At 41.3% G+C, this 23,006-nt stretch overlaps 2 protein-coding genes across 3 annotated transcripts; both read left to right on the top strand.

Annotated features, from left to right (window-relative positions):
* The first annotated feature begins 458 nt into the window (after positions 1-458).
* Positions 459-3,578, top strand: LOC108654991 (phosphoenolpyruvate carboxykinase [GTP]). Its single transcript, XM_018106630.3, has 2 exons — positions 459-825; positions 1,359-3,578. The coding sequence occupies exons 1-2, from the start codon at positions 794-796 to the stop codon at positions 3,268-3,270; spliced, it is 1,944 nt and encodes a 647-aa protein (XP_017962119.1). The 5' UTR covers positions 459-793; the 3' UTR covers positions 3,271-3,578.
* Positions 3,579-4,497: 919 nt separating this feature from the next.
* On the top strand, positions 4,498-18,759 carry Rgk2 (Rad, Gem/Kir family member 2). 2 transcript variants are annotated; one of them, XM_018106851.3, is made up of 7 exons: positions 4,498-4,765; positions 11,524-11,782; positions 11,844-13,006; positions 13,432-13,833; positions 14,023-14,307; positions 15,102-15,202; positions 15,587-18,759. In XM_018106851.3, the coding sequence occupies exons 2-7, from the start codon at positions 11,589-11,591 to the stop codon at positions 15,743-15,745; spliced, it is 2,304 nt and encodes a 767-aa protein (XP_017962340.2). In that variant the 5' UTR covers positions 4,498-4,765; positions 11,524-11,588; the 3' UTR covers positions 15,746-18,759. The 2 variants fall into 2 exon arrangements, with proteins under 2 accessions (XP_017962340.2, XP_017962341.1); XM_018106852.3 differs by having other exon boundaries at positions 14,017-14,307.
* The last annotated feature ends 4,247 nt before the right edge of the window (positions 18,760-23,006 follow it).

Below are 23,006 nucleotides of genomic sequence, written 5' to 3'. Positions count from 1 at the left end.
AAATAGCGCTAAATGATTCTTATCAATCGCGAATAGACGCACTATCAAAACAACAGCAAAAACGAATCCAAGAGCGGCGAGTCGACGAAACAAAAACACTCAAAATAAATGAGAAACAAAAATAAACTATAACATGCTACAGCGGCACTAACAACATGGCTTGTTGTCAAGCGACACAAGCAGCCCACCCCTTTCGCCCACTCTCCTCGCTCACCCAGAAGCTCAGTGAAAAACCAAAACAATTGCCGAGCCTCCGACCCAACAGCCAATCAGCTGGCCCGAAGTTTGACCTGAGGCGCGCGCTACTCATAAAAAGACAGAAACAAATACAAGCGAGCCGAACCCGAATGGCAGCCGAAGCCGAGTGGCAGCCGATCGCGCGGCCCCCGTTAATCATGTTCTAGTCGCATCGGGCAGTCGGCCGGCAGGCAGCGCAGCGTATAAAAGGCCGACTGTAGCAAGCAGCTGGCATCAGTTACTCGTGGACTGAGTAAATGGAAAGATCAAGTGAAACATTCAATTTCAGTGATCTGAAAATCAAATTGATATTTGACAAAAAACTCTGGAAAAACATACGAAACTACAAGAGCGCATCAGCAGAAGCCCAATAAAGAGCAAAAGCAACAAAAAAGTTGAAATTGTGATAATTCAAATTGTGATACTTAAATTTTTTTGCCCAAAACAAAAGCAAACAAATCGAACCGTTAATTAGTGCGCCATATTCCAAAGTCTTTTAAAGAATATTAATTTCTAATACAAATCTAAAGCCAAAAAAAAAAAAAAAACTAACAAAATGCCTGAGCTCATTGAACAAAGCAAAATTATGTAAGTACGAGTTGTTTCCCCAACAAAAAAGAACAAGTCATGAAAAGCGAGCATATGCATCACCACACCCAGAAACCTCTAGCATGTTGCATGCCCCATAATGTATTTTTAAATGAAAAAGAAAAAACATTAGTGCGTTTTGCCAAAGAAAAAAAAACTAAAACATTAAAAAAATTGTTCAAAAATAGTTTCCAAATTATCGTGTCTCAAATAATTTTGTTGCAAAAATAAATCCTTTGAATATAGAACGTGACTTTGAACATTTATTTAAATATTTCGCATACAATTTTTTAATAAATTTGAAAATGTTCGATTTGGTAAAAATTATTCATGTATAAAATATATTTAAAAATTAAAGCAAGAACATATTCATATCCATTCGTATATACAATATATATGTATGAATATATTTATTCTTGCATATTCGAATAAAAAAAGATCTATGTATATTCTGCTACTCTTTTCATAAACTGACCCAGTCTCTCTCTTTAATACAACTTTAAATTATAAATTCTCTTCTCTTCTCTCTTCAGTGCCGCCAACGGCTGTGCTCTGCCCCAGCTGAACAAGCTCCGCCAGGACAACTGCGGCCTGTACAGCCACATTCGTGGCATTCCCACCTCGTATGGCGATGTCAACTCCTTGACTGCCGGTGTGCGCAGCTTCGTGGAGGAGGCAGTTGCTCTGTGCCAGCCCGACCAGGTGCACATATGCGATGGCTCCGAGCAGGAGAACAAGATGCTCATCAAGGTGCTGCTGGAGTCGGGCACCATTGTGGCGCTGCCCAAGTACGAGAACTGCTGGCTGGCACGCACCAACCCGGCTGATGTTGCCCGGGTGGAGTCCAAGACCTTCATCTGCACCGATAAGCGGGAGGAAACAATTCCCACGCCCAAGGATGGCGTCAAGGGCACTTTGGGCAACTGGATTTCGCCTGTTGACATGGAGGCTGCCATTCAGCAGCGCTTCCCTGGCTGCATGAAGGGTCGCACCATGTATGTGGTGCCCTTTAGCATGGGTCCAGTGGGATCCCCGCTGTCGAAGATTGGCATTGAGATCACCGACTCGGCCTATGTCGTCGCCTCCATGCGCATCATGACCCGCATGGGCGCTGCTGTGCTGCAGCAGTTGGCTAAGAAGGAGGAGTTTGTGCGCGCCCTCCATTCCGTGGGCACTCCAGCTAACGGCGTTGTTGAGCAGCCATCCTGGCCATGCGATCCAGAGCGCACCATCATCCTGCACAAGCCCGCTGAGAACCTGATTGTGTCCTATGGCTCCGGCTATGGAGGCAACTCGTTGCTGGGCAAGAAGTGCTTTGCTCTGCGCATCGGCAGCACCATTGCCAAGCGCGAGGGCTGGCTGGCCGAGCACATGCTGATTCTGGGCATCACCGATCCCAAGGGCGTCAAGAAGTACATCACTGCCGCGTTCCCCTCGGCATGTGGCAAGACCAACCTGGCCATGTTGAACCCCTCGCTAGCCAACTACAAGGTGGAGTGCGTGGGCGATGATATCGCCTGGATGAAGTTCGACTCGCAGGGTCTGCTGCGCGCCATCAATCCCGAGAACGGCTTCTTCGGCGTTGCACCTGGCACATCGAAGGAGACCAATCCTATTGCCATGAGCACGGTCTTTAAGAACACCATCTTCACCAACGTGGCCTCCACCTCCGATGGCGGCGTCTACTGGGAGGGCATGGAGAGCAGCCTGGCACCCAATGTGCAGATCACCGATTGGCTGGGCAACCCGTGGACCAAGGAGTCGGGCAAGCCAGCCGCTCATCCCAACTCCCGCTTCTGCACACCTGCAGCCCAGTGCCCCATCATCGACAGCGCCTGGGAGGATCCAGCTGGCGTGCCCATCTCTGCGATGCTCTTCGGCGGTCGTCGCCCAGCTGGCGTGCCCCTCATCTACGAGGCTCGCGACTGGACCCACGGTGTCTTCATTGGCGCCGCTATGCGCAGCGAGGCAACTGCCGCGGCCGAGCACAAGGGCAAGGTGATCATGCACGATCCCTTCGCGATGCGTCCCTTCTTTGGCTACAACTTCGGCGACTATGTGGCCCACTGGCTGAGCATGGAGAAGCGTGGCAAGGTTCCCAAGATCTTCCATGTCAACTGGTTCCGCAAGAGCGATCAGGGCAAATTCATGTGGCCCGGATACGGCGAGAACTCCCGTGTGCTCGAGTGGATTCTGCGCCGTGTGAATGGTGAGTCCTGCTATGTTGACTCTGCCATTGGCCACATACCCGCTGAGGGTGAACTCAACCTGGCCGGCATGAAGGAGCAGATCGATGTGAAGCAACTGTTCTCGCTGCCCAAAGACTTCTGGACTCAGGAGGTGGAGGACATCCGCAACTACTTCGAGTCGCAGGTGGGCGCCGATTTGCCCGCTAGCATCTATGCCGAGCTGGACAAGCTGAAAGCTCGTATTGCCCAACTGTAAGAGGACTCCAGGGGGCAACAGAATTTATCACAAACATACATCTTTACCCGCCTTGCACCACCTATAAGCCTAAGCAACCCTGTACCCCAGTACCAAAAATGCATATAGCCTATAGTCCCGCCCGCGCACACAACCATATATACTCTATATAACTAACGAAGACTATACTAACAATACAACTTTTTCACTTAGTCGTTTCTCTAGAGTTTAAGCCGCAGACTTCCAAAACTATTTATTCTATAAGTGTTTATAATTAAGCCTAGACCTAAGATCTGTATAAAGAAACCAACAAAAAATTTTAAAATAAACCAACAAAATAATTAAAGTTTAAATAAAACTAAAAAGATTTTATCAAACAAAAATGATCATGTTTTGATTTTGTTAGTCTTAGAGGAAATTAATGAATGAAACATTAGAAACTTTAAAATAAGCAAACCCTGGAGGTACAGTGCTTATATGTAAAAGTAGTAAGGTAGATCCCAAGAAGTCTACGGAGCCGCATCAAAATATATTATACAAAAAGTAAACAACATGTAAAAAGAGACGCAAAAGACAAGAAGACATACATACTCATCATACTTTAGGGATTTCTTAATTAAATAATCTTAATTTTAAATAGTCTTGGACCTCGTTTAAAAGCTTCTATCTACACGATCAAACAAGTCTAGTATAATATATTATCATATAAAAAATGGTTTTCTAATAGTACAGCTAAGATATATCTTTTGGCATACGAGAACTTTCATTTCTAGACTAGTTTAGTAATATTAAATGCATGCATAGCAATCAGAAATAAGTTAAATACCCATTTTTCTGTATTTTTAAATATATATGAATATGAAAACTAAAACAACAAAATTTTAGGTAACAATGATACTACGAAAATTCGGGTTTCTTGCATGCTGAAATTATACGCTGAATCTTTTTTAAGCACATCAAACTTAACAAGAAAACGATAAAACTTTTCTGAATCAAGGGAAATCTAAATCAACTAAGATAAGAAAGTTTTCATAAAGAAAAAACGCTGAAAAAAAAACACAAGCCAGCATCTTTAAGCCACAAAAATAAAAAGCAACAGAACATTTAACCGCAAATTAGAAGCAAAACTTAAATGAAATAAAGCCGAATTTGGAGAAGAAAGCGCTCTCAGTCGGAGGACTTCCAGGCTGGAAGCGGGAGCTTTTAAAGCTTCGGCTGGGCAGTCTCAACAAAAATGCAGTCGAGTCGTGTGGCATGCCACAGTTCAGCTCGAGCTGCGTGCGCGCTCGGTCGGGCCATATTGAGCGGCAGCTAGCGGCAGTTGCAGCACCAGCGCGTCTAAGCGAAAACGGAAGTGCAACACATACAAAAAAAAAAAAAAAAAAAAAAAAAAACTGAAAGTGAAACGAAAAATAACTGTACAAACTGTTGCTGAAAAACAATTAGCGAACAAAAAGTGAAGTTCAAAGGTGGAAAAACTGCAGGAAATTTTCGCGCACCGTAAACCAAAATAATGGTAAAGCTAAAATATATAATTTCTAGCAACAATTATGCGAGCTGCGATGCGAGTGTATATGTGTATGTGTGTGTGTGTGTCTTGCTGTTGGCTATGTGTCTCTGTATGCGTGTTAGCCGTCTGTTGTAAAGCTGCGATTTGGCATGTTGATTTATGCGCTGCCTCTCACTCACTCACTCATACAACTGCCAGCCTCTGTCTCTGTATACGTTTGTATGACTGTGTGCGTGTGTATGCTTATGCGATGTGTATGTGTGTATAAGTCGCTGGGATTATGCGTGTGCTTTTTGGCACTTGTTGCGCTTGTTACCTCGCGTACACTCACACAGGACATTCGCTTAATTGCTAGTCCTCGCACCCCAATCACTCCGACGCCCCCGGATGCGTCTAATTACACGTAAGTTGCCACAAAACGCTGCCACCTGCCACTGAAACTAGCCCCGAACGTTGGCAAATGACGCATTTAAAGGCAAATTGGCCGCCAAAAGCAACTGCTGCCCCACTTAATATGCCATCAACATGAGATTTGCCCAAATGCCGCCCGTCAAAGGAATTATGTGTGGCAATAAAATCGATGGCTTAGCCAGGGCAGCGGGGCTGTGGCAGTAGATGGGCTTCCTCTATTAACTAAGTTGCCGAACGTGACTTTTGGCCCACAATTCTAATTCTGAACTGAGCAGTTGACCAGCTGAATGCTCCTCCAGCCACCGCACCGCACCACCAACGCCAACCTCACCGAGCGCTGCTAAATAGGCAACGTTTTTGCTGACGTTCCTCGTATATTGTTTGATCCTAAGTGTTTTATGGACTTTTCTTGTTTATGCTTCGGCAATACACTCCTCACACACAGACAGACACCCACACACACACACACACACACACATGCGCATACACATTCATTTATTTTTACAACAGACGCTAATTCTGCAGCCAAGTGCTGGTCAATGCCGAGCATTGAGTGCAGAGGCGTCCTCTATAAGGGCGTCTAGCGGGGGGTCGATTGCTGAGAAAATATTTATGTTTACTCATAGCATACATGCATGTCTGTGTGTGTGTGTGTTAAATATGTGTTTAACGGGTGCGGGCATGTAATTAAGCAAAGTTTACTAAAAGGGTTGTCCGGGAAAGGGACATAATAAAAAAGAGTTAAGCAAGCTCCTTAACTTGAGAAAGGGGCTCACAGTGCACTGTGAAGAAAACAAAATTGGCTTTCTCTGAGAAATATACAGAGCTACTAACACATACATAATAATTATTCAAGAAATATTTAAAACATTTCGTTAATATGTAAATTTGTAAAAATAAAAAAATAAAACATATATTCGACTTAAATTAATAACTTACATTTACAAATTTCAAAGGACCATATTATTTTTTAGAAGATGTTTTCACAACTTATCCTTTCAATTTGAGAGATTTATTCATATTCTGAAAATGGGAGTTCCATTCAGCTATAGTCTAGGATTCTTATGGGAAATTAATCTTTGATTTGAGGATTGGCTTAACACATAATATAAGGGCTAATATTTGATTAGAGTCCTTACAAAAAAAATTAAGTGAAATTTGAAATAAATAGACAGATATATAAAGAATGATTTAATTGTAAGTCTATCAAAAAATGTTATATAACTAACTTTTCGCAAACTAAAAAGTTCGGAAACTCTGCCCTCTTTTCTCTGGGTGCAAAGCAAGCCACAACTTAATGGCTGTGGGAAATGCACTTGAGTTCATTATACTCCGTGACGCTAATAGGGGCTGGCGTTGGATTAGGGTTACAATTGGAAGCAACAGACGTCAAACTTGTCTTTTTTTCTGCCACAGGTCAGAGACATTTGAACTTTTTGCTCTTCTTTATTTCTTATGACTGCTGGGCAACTATTTTTCTTATTTTTTCTCGGCATGCGTAATACTCAAACAAATTACATTGTCAATTCAGTTGAGTTTTTCCCAAATATGCAAATCCTTTTTTCCTCTTTTCAGTGGCACTCGCCCACACACACACACGCACACACTTACACAAGCACAAAAAGTAAATCCAATGCTAAATCAAATCAGTTTCAGTTGGTTTGACTCGCAGATTTGTTCGATCAAATGCATGCATAGCTCGTAAATACAGTGAAACTGTAATACAAAGAACAGCTGGACTGGATGCTATTAATATGGAAATAAGTTTTTGCTAAGTTTACGGTTATTGCAAGCTAGAGTAGAATAACTTAAAGTATATTAGAATACTGCATTCAAGTCAGCCTTCTCTGTTATAGAGCGTTATAGGAAAGTTCGCCTGTATAGCATTCCGGCAAAAACAAATGAATTTGCATAGTACACAAGTTCGGATAAGCGAGGTTTGAATATATTATGTTTTTTATACCAACGACTTATTTATTGAAAAAATCCACAATAAAAAATTCATCAATTCAGCATTCAATATTTAAATTCCGCATTCGGTTCATAACTTGGTTAACTTTCGATCATAAATACTTTTGTACTTTTTTACTGTCAATGAAATTTCCTATTGACTGATGAGTCAATGGTAGAGCATGTAGCAAAAAATGGTTACAACACTTTGCGAAAATCCAGCCAGATACCATTTCTGGTTTAAATTCTCTCGACACACAAGCGCATTAGCAATGGAATAGGCATGGCAATGACAAAGCTGGGAAGGGGCGTTCGGGTTTCGCTTTCAGATTTATCAGTCATGCATAGACAATAAACATAATGCCAATAGAAACTCGAATTGAAGACCAGTTGAATGAGAGCTGACACACAACTCCCTTAGACACATGGCTCGGAGCGTTGGGTAGGTTGAGTTGCTCGGGCTGCTTCTCTTTTTCATCCCATTGAGCTTATTGTTGTTGTCCATGTCCATGGCTGGCCTTGAACGCATCTGAAATGTTCTCTATTCAACATTTTTATGATTATTCCATCCATGTCACAATTGTGACCCTCTCCTTGCTCTACTCCGTCCATTTGGGCCTTTGGTTACGGTGGCAACGGGACAGGTTTCACGTTACCCTAGCGCAATTAGGTGGATACAAAAAGAAGGTGAACTACTGTAAGATACCCTCTACGTTAAAAGGAAACTGATAGGAGATTGAAAATCAAGGAGAGAGCTTCTATGTCTAACTGTCTTTCAACAAGTAATAGAGTCATAAGTATCATACAATAAACTGTATTCAAGTTGAATGAATTACCTTAATTCTATTTATTTTTCTAATGTTTCCCCTTGCACATTTAAAATTCATGTAACTACAAATTACACTGAAAGAAGCTTGGAAAAAGTATGTATAAAGGTTTTATATAAGTAGATTTAAATTAAATTATTAATCTTATGAAAGCAGTGGAAAATCTGCAAATCGCCATACGATTTTGAAGAAAGTAGCTCAGTGACAAGAGTAGATTAATGTTCTCTCCTCCCAAATATATTTTGCCATCCTTTATTGGCTAAGCACTCTTTGGATATTTCTGAAAATAGCTGACGACTAAATATCTACGAAAAACAATTTGGATATAGCTGAAAACAGCGCTAGATTGGAGATTTAAAGAGTTCTTTTCGAACACACTAAATTGTAAGCAATTTAAATTTGGTATATAACGCGGCTTAGGTTCTATTCAAGCGGCATTATTATAAAATTTTTATATATAAACTGATAAAAACAAAGAAAGAAATTCGATGAAGAAGGCGACAAGAATGCTCGTCTAGAAATTCATGAAAATTGTTCAGCAATGATTAATATAAAATTCTACATTCTTCTATTACTATTCTTAGTTTTTAAATTTGTTTATACGTTAAGCAATCTGAATGAAGCTTGACAGAGAATTGATAAACTTTGTCTTAGCCATTTTCAGTTAAGTTGAATGAATGTTTCCCTCGTTTCAGCTGTTCGCTATTTAATTTCCCACAGCTCGCACAGCTGCCAAAACTTATCCAATCGTAATATACTCCACACCGACACCAGCTTGGGGCCTTATAAACGACCAACAGGTAGCACATAAGTACACATTTGTACATGTGTATTTTATCTGTGCGCGCATTCATATTATTTGCTTTACATTATGAACACGTATACACGCTTTGTGTCCGGCCGTGGAGAGTGCGGCGGGTGTCCGGCTGTTTGTATAGGGCTCGTACAATAGATAAGTTATTTAGCCAGCGGGTCAGGTGGCTGCACAAGCACAGTTAGAGGCGCAAAACACAGGCGACAGACGACGGACAGGCGGACGGACGACGGACAACAGTTGGGATTTACGTTACGAGCTATGCGGACAGAAGCTAGAGCAGCTAGAGACGCACAATAGAATGCGACAGACACTAGGTTGGCGCATGTAAGTGACGAGGGCGATTTTATGGCTGGATTATTAGAACATACATATAGGCGTACATATACAAATGTATATATGCAATATTTAATACCCTCAAAAATAGTTGGGGACGAAAAAGAGTTGATTAGCTGCTGCACGCTTAGATAAATGCAGCTCAACGCGATTTTATGGAATTTAATGTATAAATCAAATATATTCTCTTTAATATAGATCTAGAGTATTAAGAAGAAAATACGAAATATTTCCATTAATACACGCCTAGAGTATGAAGAATATTTAATAAACTTCGTAATTTATTATTATTATATTTATTATTATTGTAAAATATAATATTTTCTCTTTGAAATACAGAGATTTGAATTTAGGATTGCATACATTATCATCAGTTCAACAGGGTATCTTAAAGCTTACTCCTTTAATGTACGCCATTCTGGCTGACTTCAATTGACGTCGGGGAGCAGACAGTCATAAAAACTATAGCACAAATAGTTTGTATGAGCTGCTTGGCTGCAACAATCAGAATAAAGTCAGGCGACAGCTGTCCCGGGAACTTTCTGAGCTGAGACTGCAAAGCGCTCAACACATTTGCCAGCTAATGCCGCTGCCAACTGGGCAACTTATTACACTTGAGTCAACGGCAAGAGCAGCAGCAGCAACAACCTCAGACAGAGAGGCAGCCACAACTACCACCACAGACTTCGAATTCAAGTTCGAGTCAGTCGCAGACCTGGTTGAAGTTAAGTAAGTGCAGCAAAGTGCTTCACGACAACTTCGGGCACAAATCTTTTGTGGCCAATGCACAAAAGTTTGTGCAAGGCGCGAGGGTGCGACTGCTGTGTGTGTGAGTGCGTACATATACACACACATACATATAAGTATATGAGAGCGATTGTTTGGTTTTGTGCGTGTGTAGAAGGTCTGGCATCTTGCAGAGAAAAAGGCAGCCAAGATATAATAGAGTGCCCGCGATGGCTATATGCATACTCTACCTCCAAATATATTGTAAAGGATTAAACATAGACATAATGGGATTATGTGAAAAGGAATACTGTACGCATTTATTTTGTAAATCTCTTTAGCTTTAACTTTAAATAAGTAGATACAGAATTAAAGTCTATATACACTTAAAGCAGATTTATTATATTAATTGATTTAAAAATGTCAACCAAAATTACAAAAAAACAGAGAGACAGAGAAACAAATAGAGATAGAGAGAGAAGGAGAGACAGAGAAACAAAGAGACAAAATAGAGAGAGAGAGCAAGAGAGAGAAACTATCAATTCAATCAGGTTTAATGATAATAAATGTATAAATAAAATTATATAAATTGGTCATATTTAATTTAATATAATATGGATTGTCATGGTGGAATATATCAAGAAATATATATAAGTATGAATATATGTTTACAAGAGCAAACATGATATTATTAATTCAATGAAATTCAAATATATTAAGTTGAATAACTATTTATAAAATTTTTATTGATATTGTTTAATGATAGAGCTATGTTTTGATCAAGCTTTACAAGTTACAATCCATAAATAAACAAAAAAATGCAAAAAAAAAAAAAAAAAAAAAAAAACATTGAACAATATATAAAAAATGTGCGAATCAATGGCGAAAAATTATTTGATCTAGAATATTGCAACATTAAAGAGATTAAATTATTTTAAAAATAAATTTTCATATAGAATCACCAGTTAGGTCTGTATAATTTCCATGTCAACCCATGCACATACCCCGCTGTACGATATTAGACTAAAATGCAAGCTCTAAGCTGGATATTCTTTGTCTCACTCTGTCTATCGTCGCCTCTGCCCTTACAATCTAACAATATTAGCTTCTTAGCCCATTTACAATGTGGCAACAGGGTATAACAAGCATTCATTTTTAACGCATGGCAAAAGCCAACTGTTGCATGCAACAATGACTGTGGTGGCATGCGTGCAACGCTAACCGAAAGAGAGAGAGAGGGAGAGAGAGAGAGAGAGAGAGTGAGAAGAGAGCAAGTTGAGAAGCTGCTGATATGTGTGGAGTCTCAGCCAGGACCAGAGCTATGGCCACGGCCACTTGGGCTGTCAACTTAAAGCGGGCTGAACGCACATTTCACAATAATTTGCTGACACACGCAGCACACATACACACGCATACACCCACGCACACACAGGCCCGCATACAGAGAAGCTGCCCGCGGGCAACATTTAATGCTGGATGTTGGGTGTTGGATGTAGACATGGAAGTCAGCGTAGCCGTTTTATGAGTTTTGGTTTTATTGTAGTTTGCATTATTTTATTAAATAAAGATAAAACCATAAATTATGTGTGCACAGTGTGTGCGAGTGTGTTTGAGTGAGTGTGTGCGTGTGTTGAGTAATGACCCATGATATTTACACATGAGTGGCATTCAACTTACAGGAGCAGCAGCAACAGCATCAGCATCAGCAGCTGGAGCATTAAATCTACTCGACCGTCCGCCGAATCCCCGTCAGTATTTGGTAAGCATGGCACAGCAGCAGCACAGCTGGGATGGCGGCGATGCGTCCTCCAACTATGGCACACACGGACACCCACACACACAGACAAACGCCCACGGCCACGGCCACGCCCACGCGCACGCCCATGGCGGGCACAAGACGCCAGCGCGTGCTGCGAGCAATCCGCTGCCCTACAAAGGCGCCACGCCCAAGTCGCCCAGGTGAGTCGGCAGAGGCCACACTCGATTCGTTCAATTCAAAAATAGGCCTCGCCCCAAGCAGAAGCTACTACGCGGCGCCGCCCTCCGTCTATGCCACGCCCACGCAGTCGAGCAGCAGCTACGGCTATGGCAACTACGATCAGCCGCCGCGCAGTCCGAAAATAACGACGACCTATGCCAACGACAGCTGTGACGAGGCCAGCAGCTCGACGCCCTCGTCCTACTATCAGACGCCCCCGTCGGGCTCCATTGACGACTCCGTCTCGCTGCTGACCCACAGCCCCAAGTCGCCGTGCAAATTCGTCTTCGACGCAGTCAGCCCAGCGGGCGGCATGGATCAGGCAGCGCTGGGCAAGAAGTTTGAGTACTATGAGCCCATCTCCCCGGACGACGGCTCGCTCTACTATGAGCCGCCCAGCTCTCCCAGGCGCCAGGGCTCCAAGAAGCTGATTCGTGGCCACGCGACGCAGCTGGAGCAGGTGCCGCAGCTAACCACAACGGGTGTGGCCGGCAAGCGACGGCGCGATGAATGGGAGCTGCCCATCATAACGAAGGTCGATGCGCGCTCTCTGAGTGCAGCAGCAGCGGCTGCAGCAGGAGGCGGAGCAAGTACTCAGTCATCTGGCGGTTACTCCACACCCGGATACTATGGCCTAAAGCGCGACTCCTGCGTCACGGAGTGCACTCAGCTGTCCAACGAGTCGGCTGAGACGGCGACCCAGCACACGACCACCACCACCACGAGCTTCAGCTACACGGACACGGATGGTCAGCCACAAGAGCAGCCTCAGCAGCAGCAGCAGCAGCAGCAGCACCAGCAGCAGCAGCGCCGCCAGCGTCGGCATGCCATCAACATCACCTCGAACCCGGGCTACCAGGTGCTCCACAGCTCCCACTCCACCTTGGATCGCACCTGCTCGGACAGCGTTGTGTCGCTGCGCTATCGCAAGTCGACCAGCGACTTGACCCAGGACGCCGAGCACGAGCTGAGCGGCTGCAAGCCATCCAAGCCCAAGCGAGATGCCGTCGAGTACAAGCCAAGACGCCGTGGCAGCTCCAAGGGCGGCCTGGCCTACCTGGCCAGTCGACGCAGCTCGCGCGAATCCATGAAGAGCGCCTGCTCGAATGCTTCCATATTCTCCAACGACGACATCGGTCCGTTGGCCTTCCAGAGCTCCAATCGCGGCCGACAGCGGCGCACTTCCAACTTTTTGGAGCTACCAGGTGGGTGACACACATCCACATGTGTATAAAATTATTTATTGTAATTTATTATTATTTATTAGTTATTATTTATAAATCAGAGTTTTCAAAAAGAACTCTCAATATGTAAAAATATCCAAGAATAGAGACTTGACGTGGTCTAACTTAGCACGGGTATTTTAATTATCAGATATTCTGTTACGAACATTATTTATTGAAGTGCAGTCGGTATAAGATGAAACGATGCAGTCTTCGTTAGATTTGTATGTATGTGCAAATAATTATAGTGATGTGAAATGAATCATGTTTTAAGCGTAAAGAGTCAATCATAAAATACACATCAGCTGTACTCATTGTCTATCCGATAAGTCAGATATCACACCTATTAGAGCACACTTCTTATCAGTTGGGCCTCTATTAGATTAATTAATTCACTTTCTCAACAGTTCCGGATCATGTACGCCCACGCGTCTGTTCGCTGCCCGAGCGTCCGTACAACCCACGGGCCAGCGACGATCTCTATCGGTTGCGCCACTTCTCGATCAGCAAAGGCAACGTGGTGAACTGTGGGGATTCGATCATATCGCGACGATCGCGCAGCAACACAAGCGTCAATTCGACGAATAGTCGCGCCAGTGAGCGATCACCCTTCGAGGGCAGCTGCTGCGGTGCGGGCTATGCGAATGTGGACTCGCTGCCCGCCTCGCCCGACGATTCGGAGAGCATGGATCCGCCGCCCCCGGCACGATATCGGGTCGTAATGCTGGGCGATGCGGGCGTCGGCAAAACGGCCTTGGTCAATCAGTTCATGACATCGGAGTATATGCACACGTACGATGCAAGTCTAGGTAAGTTGACAAATCTCTCTCTCTCTCTCTCTCTCCCCCCCTCTGGATGTGTGGGTGTTGAGTATGCAGAGTGAGTAGCGATTGATGTCCTTAAATGAAACCTATGCGTGTCGTATGATCCTCTGTCGATCCCGATTGCCGCTGGTTTCTGCCTGCGTCTATAGAGTTTAATTCTGATCTGAGTTTTAGACGATGAGTTCGGCGAGAAGACGGTCAGCGTCCTGCTCGACGACGAGGAGTCCGACATGGTCTTCATCGACCATCCCAGCGTTGAGATGAGCGTCGAGAATTCCCTATCCACCTACGAACCGCACGGCTGTGTCGTGGTCTTCTCTGTGGTGGACAAAGGCTCGTTTCGCATCGCCGAGGAGATTATCAACTATCTGTGGCAAGAGAATTACACCAAGGACAAGGCAGTCATACTTGTGGGCAATAAAGCGGACTTGGCGCGCGCAAGGCTTATCACGTCACAGGGTGAGTAATGGGCTCGGACAGAGCGGGAGGTTATAAATAGAGATGGGTGCGACTCGCAACGATAAGAAGGTACCTTTTACGCTGAGCAACCTGAAATGAACTCGACGAAATAATCGAAACGAATTGCTCCTGCGATGAGAACTAATGAGTTGAATGAGTATAAATGAAAGAAGTTGAAGGTTATTAAAGAGTTTCCAAGGGTTCATAGAGAGCTCTTCAAATATACTCATATCTAAGGTTCATAGAAAAAAATTCATAGATGAGTATCTGAGTACGAATATATTTATAAATATTATTTATAAAAAAATTATTAAATATTTAAAATTAATGAAGAAGTAGAAGCATCGATTATTTTTTGCTTAAATTGAATCCAATTAAAATAATAAATAAAAAAAAAAACTACCAGAGATGGTATCGGTATATTATGAGTCTGAGCATAGAAAAAATCTACAGATTATAATAGACCAATGATGATCATTTTGGGTGTAGATAGAGTATACATTGTGAGATATGCCAAATAATGAGTGTATTGAAAATTATCAAATATTATCCCCAATGAATATCCGATGAATTTAATACTGTCTACTAGATAATTCAATTCAATATATATACAATACTAAGCCTTGACCCGCTCTTTGTGCTGACTAATAGAAATGAATCCTTCACGCTTCCTCCTCTTGTTAAAAGAAGAGAGACGCCTACCCGGATGTAACCTGTCTTAATTATGATTTCTCATTTCTCAACTCTCGTTTTACATTTCATATTTCATGTTTCACGCCTTGACGCACACACAGAGGGCAAAACGCTGGCTGCCTCACGCGATGCCAAATTTATTGAGACCTCCAGCGGCATACAACACAATGTCGATGAGCTGCTCGTTGGGATACTGAAACAGGTAAGCCAGACAGAGTAGGAGCAGTAGCAGTAGCAGGCGGAGGAGCAGGAGCAGGAGCAGCAGTAGCTTTCGTTCCGGTTGGGGCTTGGAGCGTAGTCCTGGCGGGGGTCGGGCTGACTGAGGGGTGATTTAGGTTTAGGTGCGAAATACACGCAACTCATTGATGCATGCGAAAATTGTGCAGGAAATAACTTAAATGGATTTGTGGTACGTTCGGTTGTGGGCATTAGCCTTTCACATCGTTTCACTAATTAATGAAAATTGAGCTGAGCCGCGTCAGTCGGACTGCTGAACGGTATTAAAAGTGGGCCAGCTACAGGGCATAGAATTTTCCGAGTTTTGCTGCCATACAAATTTGCCGTGTAACTCACATTACATTTGCAGATGCGGCTAAAGGAGACGCGCGAGAAGAAGGCTACCTCATCGAAGATGAAGACCTCACGCACTCACATCTCGCTGCATCTGGCCAAGGAAATACTGCAAAAAATATGCCTTAGCGATATTTCCAAGTCGAAAAGCTGTGAAAATCTTCACGTGCTGTAAGAGCAATGCAAAAATAGAGCAAGCAAAACAAAGCAAAAATTCCCCCAAAGCAAAAATCAATAGCCAAAAGAGAATGGAGAAAGGAATGCAAGTGAAAAACAAAACAGTGCTAAACAAAGATTATTTTGCTAGCATTTTAGAGCCATATAAAATCCGTATATAAAACATACATATATATATTCATATATTTATATATTATATAGTCAATGCTCAGCTTGCATTAAAACTGTTTTGATGTTCTCTTTTTAAAGGCATTTTTACGAGTATTATAAACATATACAAATTATTATGGATGTTGAGCTGAAAAATTCCAAATTTCGAAAGGAAAAGAGGAAAAAAAAATGCAAATTATATAAAATATGTTACAGCCAATTTGTGTACGCTATGGACCTATAAAGTATTTGTGTGTATATGTGAGGACGGTTTCTCATAACAGCTAAGAGCAGGTGCTGAGCCTCGAATTGTTCACAAATTTGTGTCTTTCACAAAGCCATTTGGGCTCGTTACTCAACCTCTTGCCAAAGTTAACAACTGCCTTTAGCAGGTGCTGCAATAGATTGCGTCTGCTTATTTTCTTATTAGCTCTGGATTGAGCAAGTAAGCGAATTTAACTTTCTAAACTTTGTGCTAATAACATCGCAATGCTACGAATGGGCATTAGGTGAACAGACCCAAAGCCGAACAACTGGCATTAGCTGTGACAGTTGAAAATGGGAAGTGCAGACATTACTTTCAAGTATTTCGAAGTGCTGAAAAACTGTTCCGTAATAAGCAAAAACTTTGACAGTAATGAAATATGTATGGCTGTCACAGATGATTTTAACATATTAACTAACCAAGATTCATTTAGATAGAAGAAACATATTGGCTCAAATGGGAGATGTCAGTTGAAGCTAGTGATGGCACGATACACAATAGTCGATTAATCGACACCATAATCGATCTTTCAAAAAAGTAATCGCGTCGGTCTCCCGATTTTCTAGCATTTTTGTGGATAAGCACCAGACACTTTAGTGCCAGTAGAACTCTTCCTCTATAGCGGGTGATACGGTTACGAAAAAGTGGTACAGATTGACCACTACAGATTTTGCGAAAATGTTTCCAAATTCTAAACTCAATCAGTTTATCAATCAACAATTATATGTTTTAAATATCAGAGAAACTCATTCCATAATCGAATAATAAATTTGTTTGTCATCACTAGTTGGAGCTGAAGATCAAAACCGAAATCTACTTAGCTTAGACATATGCTTTTACCAGCAATGAATTAGGAAGTCGCTATTCAATTTGTACATCAGTAGAAAAGATGGTCTTTATCTCAGTCATTTGGGGTATTTTCAAATCTACTTTAACTCAAGATGATCCTTGACAAAGGATGGGCTAAATCGTAGCAATTGAAACCACTGCTGAATTTTCAATCAACTTCAAGCCACGCCTCGCTTTGCCGGCGACCTGGCTCAAGGGATAAACTAAAACCGCCCAAGTTTTTGTTAGCTAAAATTAATTATAAAAGAAATACAAACTGAGAGCAGCCACAATTTATTATCAACTTACATGAACGGAGACTTGGCAAGTCTGACTTCAGGCAACATGGGCGTTGACAGCAACGCATCCCCGGAATCCACGTAGATTAGGCAAGGCGAACTTGAGGCTAATTTAAATTGTGGAACATCAACTACGTGCTCACCTCTTATAAACTTGCTAGAGACGCACTGCTCACATGTGTTCCAGTCGTTGGCGTTTTGGGCCGCGCGGTCAGGCCCCCGACTCGAGTTGCGATTGTGGCGCTTTGTTTATGGCGGATGTTTTGATTGGATTGCCTGCTAGACCCAGACAGCAGCGAGGCAGCGCGGCAGCATTTATCGCCAGTTCGAGCGTCTGGCCTTGGCATAGCCCAAAGGCAAACCCAATTTTGCTTTTTTTTTTCGTTTTTTGAGGCTGATAACAGCGTTAAGCAGACGCGTGGCAGTTGGAATTAGCTGAGAGATAGGCTCACATATACATATACAAACAGCATTATATTTCTATGTGTTCCAAAAACAAATTTAAATTCAACTCAATTCAACAACGTGCTGTCAATTTTTTTCCAAAAAATATGAAGACATATGCTTAAAGTATATAATCCAGCAGAACTAACATAAACATATTAAAGTATTTAAATAGATGAATGTGTTTTAATATATTTATATTTTTAAGTGTGTATTTAACTAAGCTCCTTTGAGTAACTAGATATATATTTTCCAAATGAGCGCCAACTATATCAAAAAAACAAATCAAAAACATAAACAAAAACAAAAACAAAAGAAAAACTAATAACTTTAGATTTGGCAAACAAACTAAAAAATCTCTTCCAAGACACAAAAAATGCAAATGAAACTCATATCGGAATGACTGTTAAATGTTGACTGTTGTTATTAACTAAGCCTAAAATGTTACTGAATTTAGTAAATCTCTATATAAATATACTATATATAAATATCTATGTATACATTGCATATATTTATGTAACTCTCTTTTAGAATATCTAAAGCGAAATGTTTAAGAACAAATATTTACACTGCGGTTGCCTACTGTCTTTTCTATTTATCTATCTATCTAACTAGCTCTGGCGCTTCTATAGTCAAATAAGGCAGGGCTATTTACCAGGTACTTCATCTATCATACACACACACACACATGCACATACACACCCACTTAACTATTTTCACATGCGCAAATTGTAATTGGAGCTCGCGAGCAGCTGCCTGCCGCAGTCCTGGCCAGGACTTTGGCTTTGTTTAACCTTCACTCGCAGATTTCTCAAGTGCACTTTATCATTTGGCAGACAATCACATATACACGCGCGCACACATGCACACGTAATACATGAATACATACCAGCACGGGCCGAACTTGAATGTTGATTCGACTGCAGCTGAAATATAAAAGTAAAAAAAAAAAATCTGATTCGCTTGGTCCAACTTTTAATTTGCGGCAGTTTGTAAAGTGCGCAACATAAAGCAACAACAACAACATTAACAACAAACAAAATACACACACATATACACACACACAGAAGTAGCGCTAACTTTTACCAAGCCCTTAACAAAAGTAAATAAAATAAATATATATGTAAAACATGGCGTATACGCAATCTGCATCGCGCATACGCTGCGTGTGACGTCCCAAGCGACGACTTTAAATTTGATTTACGCCAAAAGAATAACAACATAAAAAGCTGAAAAAGAGAAAACTTTCGCTAAACATAAATTCAAATCAAAGCTAACTAAATGCCCACCGAATTTATTGTGTACTCTATGAAACGTAAACAAGTGAAATATATATAAATATATATATGCATATGTGTTAAACTGTAAAAGAAAAACTTTTCAACATTTGTCTAAGCATTTAACTAATCATCAAGAATTTATTGTGCTATCAAAAGAGGCTTAATGCTGAAGGACGAAACGGCAGCGAGAAGCGTGCGGGTATGAAGAAGAAGTTGAGCCGTGAGCGGGTAAATTGTTGAAGAAGTATTTGCCGAGAAGTTAACAAAGAGAGGACCGTGATAAGCAATATTGAGAATTATAACGTGAGAGCACAAGGGCATTAAGGAAAATGTATTCGAAAAATTAAAAACATATAACTAAAGCAGAGGTGATAGAAAAATTGGAATACAGAAAGAAGAGAAGAGAAGGGAAGAGAGAGATATGAATAGTGAAATCAAAGGAAAGCGGGTCGTCCCAAAAGTAAATAAAATAAGATTATTAAGAGGAGCAGAAGGAGAGAGAAGTTAAGTGCCGCATCACATAGTAAAGATAATGCTCCCAATTCTAAATGCTCAGAGATGTGGAAGACCATCTCAGAATAATATTTGTACATAGAAAAGTCTAATAAGAAAGTGGAAAGAGAGAGAAGAAGACAGATGTCTAAAAAAAATTAACTCAGGAAAAAAATTAAATTTTTTTTTTGCAAATTGCGCTTAGGTCGAATGGATAATGAATGGAATCTAACTTAAAGGGTAGTCAAACAAATACCTACTCACTATCGCTTGACAAATCACTTTGAGCTTCGCTCTGCGCTTCTCGCTGCCCAACTGATATCAGCTAAGGGCATAACTGTACATACATATATATTTTTCCACTGCTATCTATGCAAGAAATGAACTCTTCAACAATTTGCATAGCTAACTCAATTTCTGAAGTGACCTACATAACTTGCAACGAAACTGTTGCATGTGTTTGAAAAACAAAAGCAAAAACAAATATAAATGAAAATATGGCAGAACCATTAATTATTCATGCCGATATCGCGTTGATAAGCAGCAGCATGAAAAAAACTATTCGTAGCCAACTAGGCATTGAGATAAAATGCAAATTGTAATAGTTGTTCTAGACCTCTGTCTCTGTCTCTATCACTCTGTCTCTGTCATACACACACACATACAAAGACAAAAGTATGAATATTATATAAACGACAAAGCCACTAAAAATACCGAAATTGGCGTTTTAATTGTTGGGCGATTGGGAATCAAAAATGTTTTCTACTTCATTTTATTTGTTTTATTTTTATTATATTTTGTTTGTTATTACCAAGTGCTGAATCCATATAATTAACAATAGAATTCATGAATTGCAATAAAAAAAAAAAGCATGAAAGAATATTTTGATTTTCTCATGAATCTGAGATGAAGTTTTGTAATTTCTATTATTTTAGGTACTATAGACTTTTAAATTGCACGCAAAAGAAGTAGCCCAAAAGCCAATATCTTGGACTTGTATTGCCGAGAAAAAAGTAATAAGCGAAAAGAACCTTTCGAAAGAGGCAGCAAATGTTCTTGACTTTTTCTTGGAAACAGTGAACAATAACAAGTAAGGTTTTTACAGACGGCTGGGAGTTGTTTTGATGCCCTTAAAGAGGCGTACAATTTATTTTTGGGTCATCGGTTTGTAAAGGTCAGCAGAAATTCAACTTTCGAGCTTTTAAGCTCCTGGCTATGAATATAACAGATACAGTTTTACCTGATTTTCTACCGAGTAACGGAAAAATCTTAACACCTTTTAAGAGGAGAGCACCCATGAGATTTAATTGGACAGACGGAAAGATGGACTGACGGAGAGAGAGCGGATATTGCACAAGTCGTTTCCTTACGTGAATGTGCGAATTATATTTATATACTTGTAACAAAAGTTGGTAATATCCTTGGCTGAGTCTTATAGACTTGCACAGACTTAAATCCATATATAGAGAAATATGGATTTGTTTCCTTGTTATTCAAGCTCACTTGAGATGCTTCAGGAATGAGGATTCCCTCACAGATGATTAGAAATCTTTTTCTGTTAACTTTTAGCTTAGGAACTTGAACTACTTCTGAATTTTATTATAACACGATAAAAGCTGTCGGCAGCCAGCAGTTAGCAGCCAGCAGTTGGCAGTTGGCAGGCATTATTTCTGCTTTAATTTGATTTACTCGCAAAGTTGTCAACATATAGTTTGGGCCAAATTGTGTTTGTGTGGCACGTGGCAGAGGGACGAATTCACATGCTGTCAACTCATGCGGCGACGGCAGCTGCTCGGCTCGGTTCAGCTCTGCTCAACTGTTGCGCACTTGCGGCTCATTAACGTCGGCCGCAGGGCGCAGTGGTGGGCGTGGCGTGGAGGTGTAGGGCTCAACTAACGTAAAGTTTGTGTCCACTTTGGGGCGACACAGAAATGCGTTAAGTGCCTGATGTCAATCAGAGCCAGCCGTGGGGCAGGCAACACGACCGGATTACACGCTTCGCTGCATCAGCGAGTGAATCTTTCACTGATTTCTTGAATATCCCGCAATGCCTCGGTCGCTCTCTCTCTCTTTCGCTCTCACTGTATCTGTCTCTGTCACTTATTATCTCATTCTATCTCGCTCATTGTCTGGCTCGTTGCGCCATGCGTGCGAGAATCAATCAAGCGCAAAACTTTCATAATTAACTTAAAGTTGACAATGCGCCAGCCTCAGGACTCAGCCCCGACGTCCTTAATGCTCCTGATTGATGAAGCAAATGGGCAGCCGACTGCCATGGTAACAAGACTTAAGAAGGCAATCCCGGCTAGAGATGGGCGCGTGTCTTAGATACACGCTTAAATCACAAGTGTGGGTAGTTCGGTCCGCAATTCTTCGAATAAAAAATGCTATAATACCTAATAGTCAAATCAAATTGGACGAAAATGGGCACATTGGGATAATAAGCAGCAGATGGAATGGCTGGGAGTGAGAAGCAATCAAGAAGCATTTAGGATTTAAGGATAAATAGATAAGAAAGCTATCGCAAATGTGTGTAGGAATATCGCCAGAATAAACGGGGATATATTGTGAAAATGCATCTAAGAGAAAGAAGGAGTGGCAGACCCCAAAAAGCATACACAGTGGGGTCCCGATAGTTACAAAAAGCAAGAGGATCCGTTTTTCTATATTTGATCGAAAATAATCGATAATTTGACTTCGTAATTTAGATAATCATTTCAAGTTTTTTATGAAGGTCCATGTAAACAACACTAATAAATACATTTTAGGGAAAAATAAAATATTCTTAAGGATTAGGGATTACAGTTCTAGGCCTTAAAAATATAAAAGATGAATGATAAGCACAGCCTCTGGCATAGACAACATGCAAGATTAATTTAATAAATTTAGATTGCTTCGAGCTATTTATTAAAATTTTAAGTATTTATGAAATACTTGTTCAGTTGGTATGTTCATATGGTATGTTCTGCGCACAAAATCCGAGAGTAAAATATGACAGATTTTTTAAAATTCGAGGCTATCGCAATAGCTTCAGTTAGCATGAATTAGCTGTCTTCGGTTAGTGTCACGACTCTTTGCCCTTCTCTAAATAGCCCGTCGCAGTTCTTGTTTATACCCTGTGATCTCGGCGCATTGCCACCTGCTCGGGGCTCATCATTTTAATGAGCTTATTTCATTATATTTAACGCGCTGGCTGCCATCAACTTTAGCAGGATTCATCGTGGAAGGACGATGGAGTGGAAGGGGCGGGCAGAGGACTTATTATACAAATTGCAGCGCCATTTTGTATCATCATCTTCTTCTTCATGCTCTTGTTCTTCTTCGGCATTTTGGTGTGTGTTTTATAATTTGCGTTTGGTTTTGTTTATGCTTTTGTTTTTGTTTTTGTTTTTGGTTTTGTCCTCACTGCTGTTGTTGGCTATCATCTTATTGCGCTGTCATTTACAATTAGCTTTGTTGTTTGCTTTGGGCTGAGCGCGGGCAGCGAGGCCAAATAAAACT

This window comes from Drosophila navojoa, chromosome 5 (assembly GCF_054131105.1).
Source record: "Drosophila navojoa isolate 15081-1374.11 chromosome 5, UAZ_NAV_1.0, whole genome shotgun sequence".
In the NCBI taxonomy this organism is placed as follows: domain Eukaryota; kingdom Metazoa; phylum Arthropoda; class Insecta; order Diptera; family Drosophilidae; genus Drosophila; species Drosophila navojoa.
The sequence above is the reverse complement of the archived record's forward strand: the minus strand, read 5'-3'. Positions and strand labels throughout refer to the sequence as shown.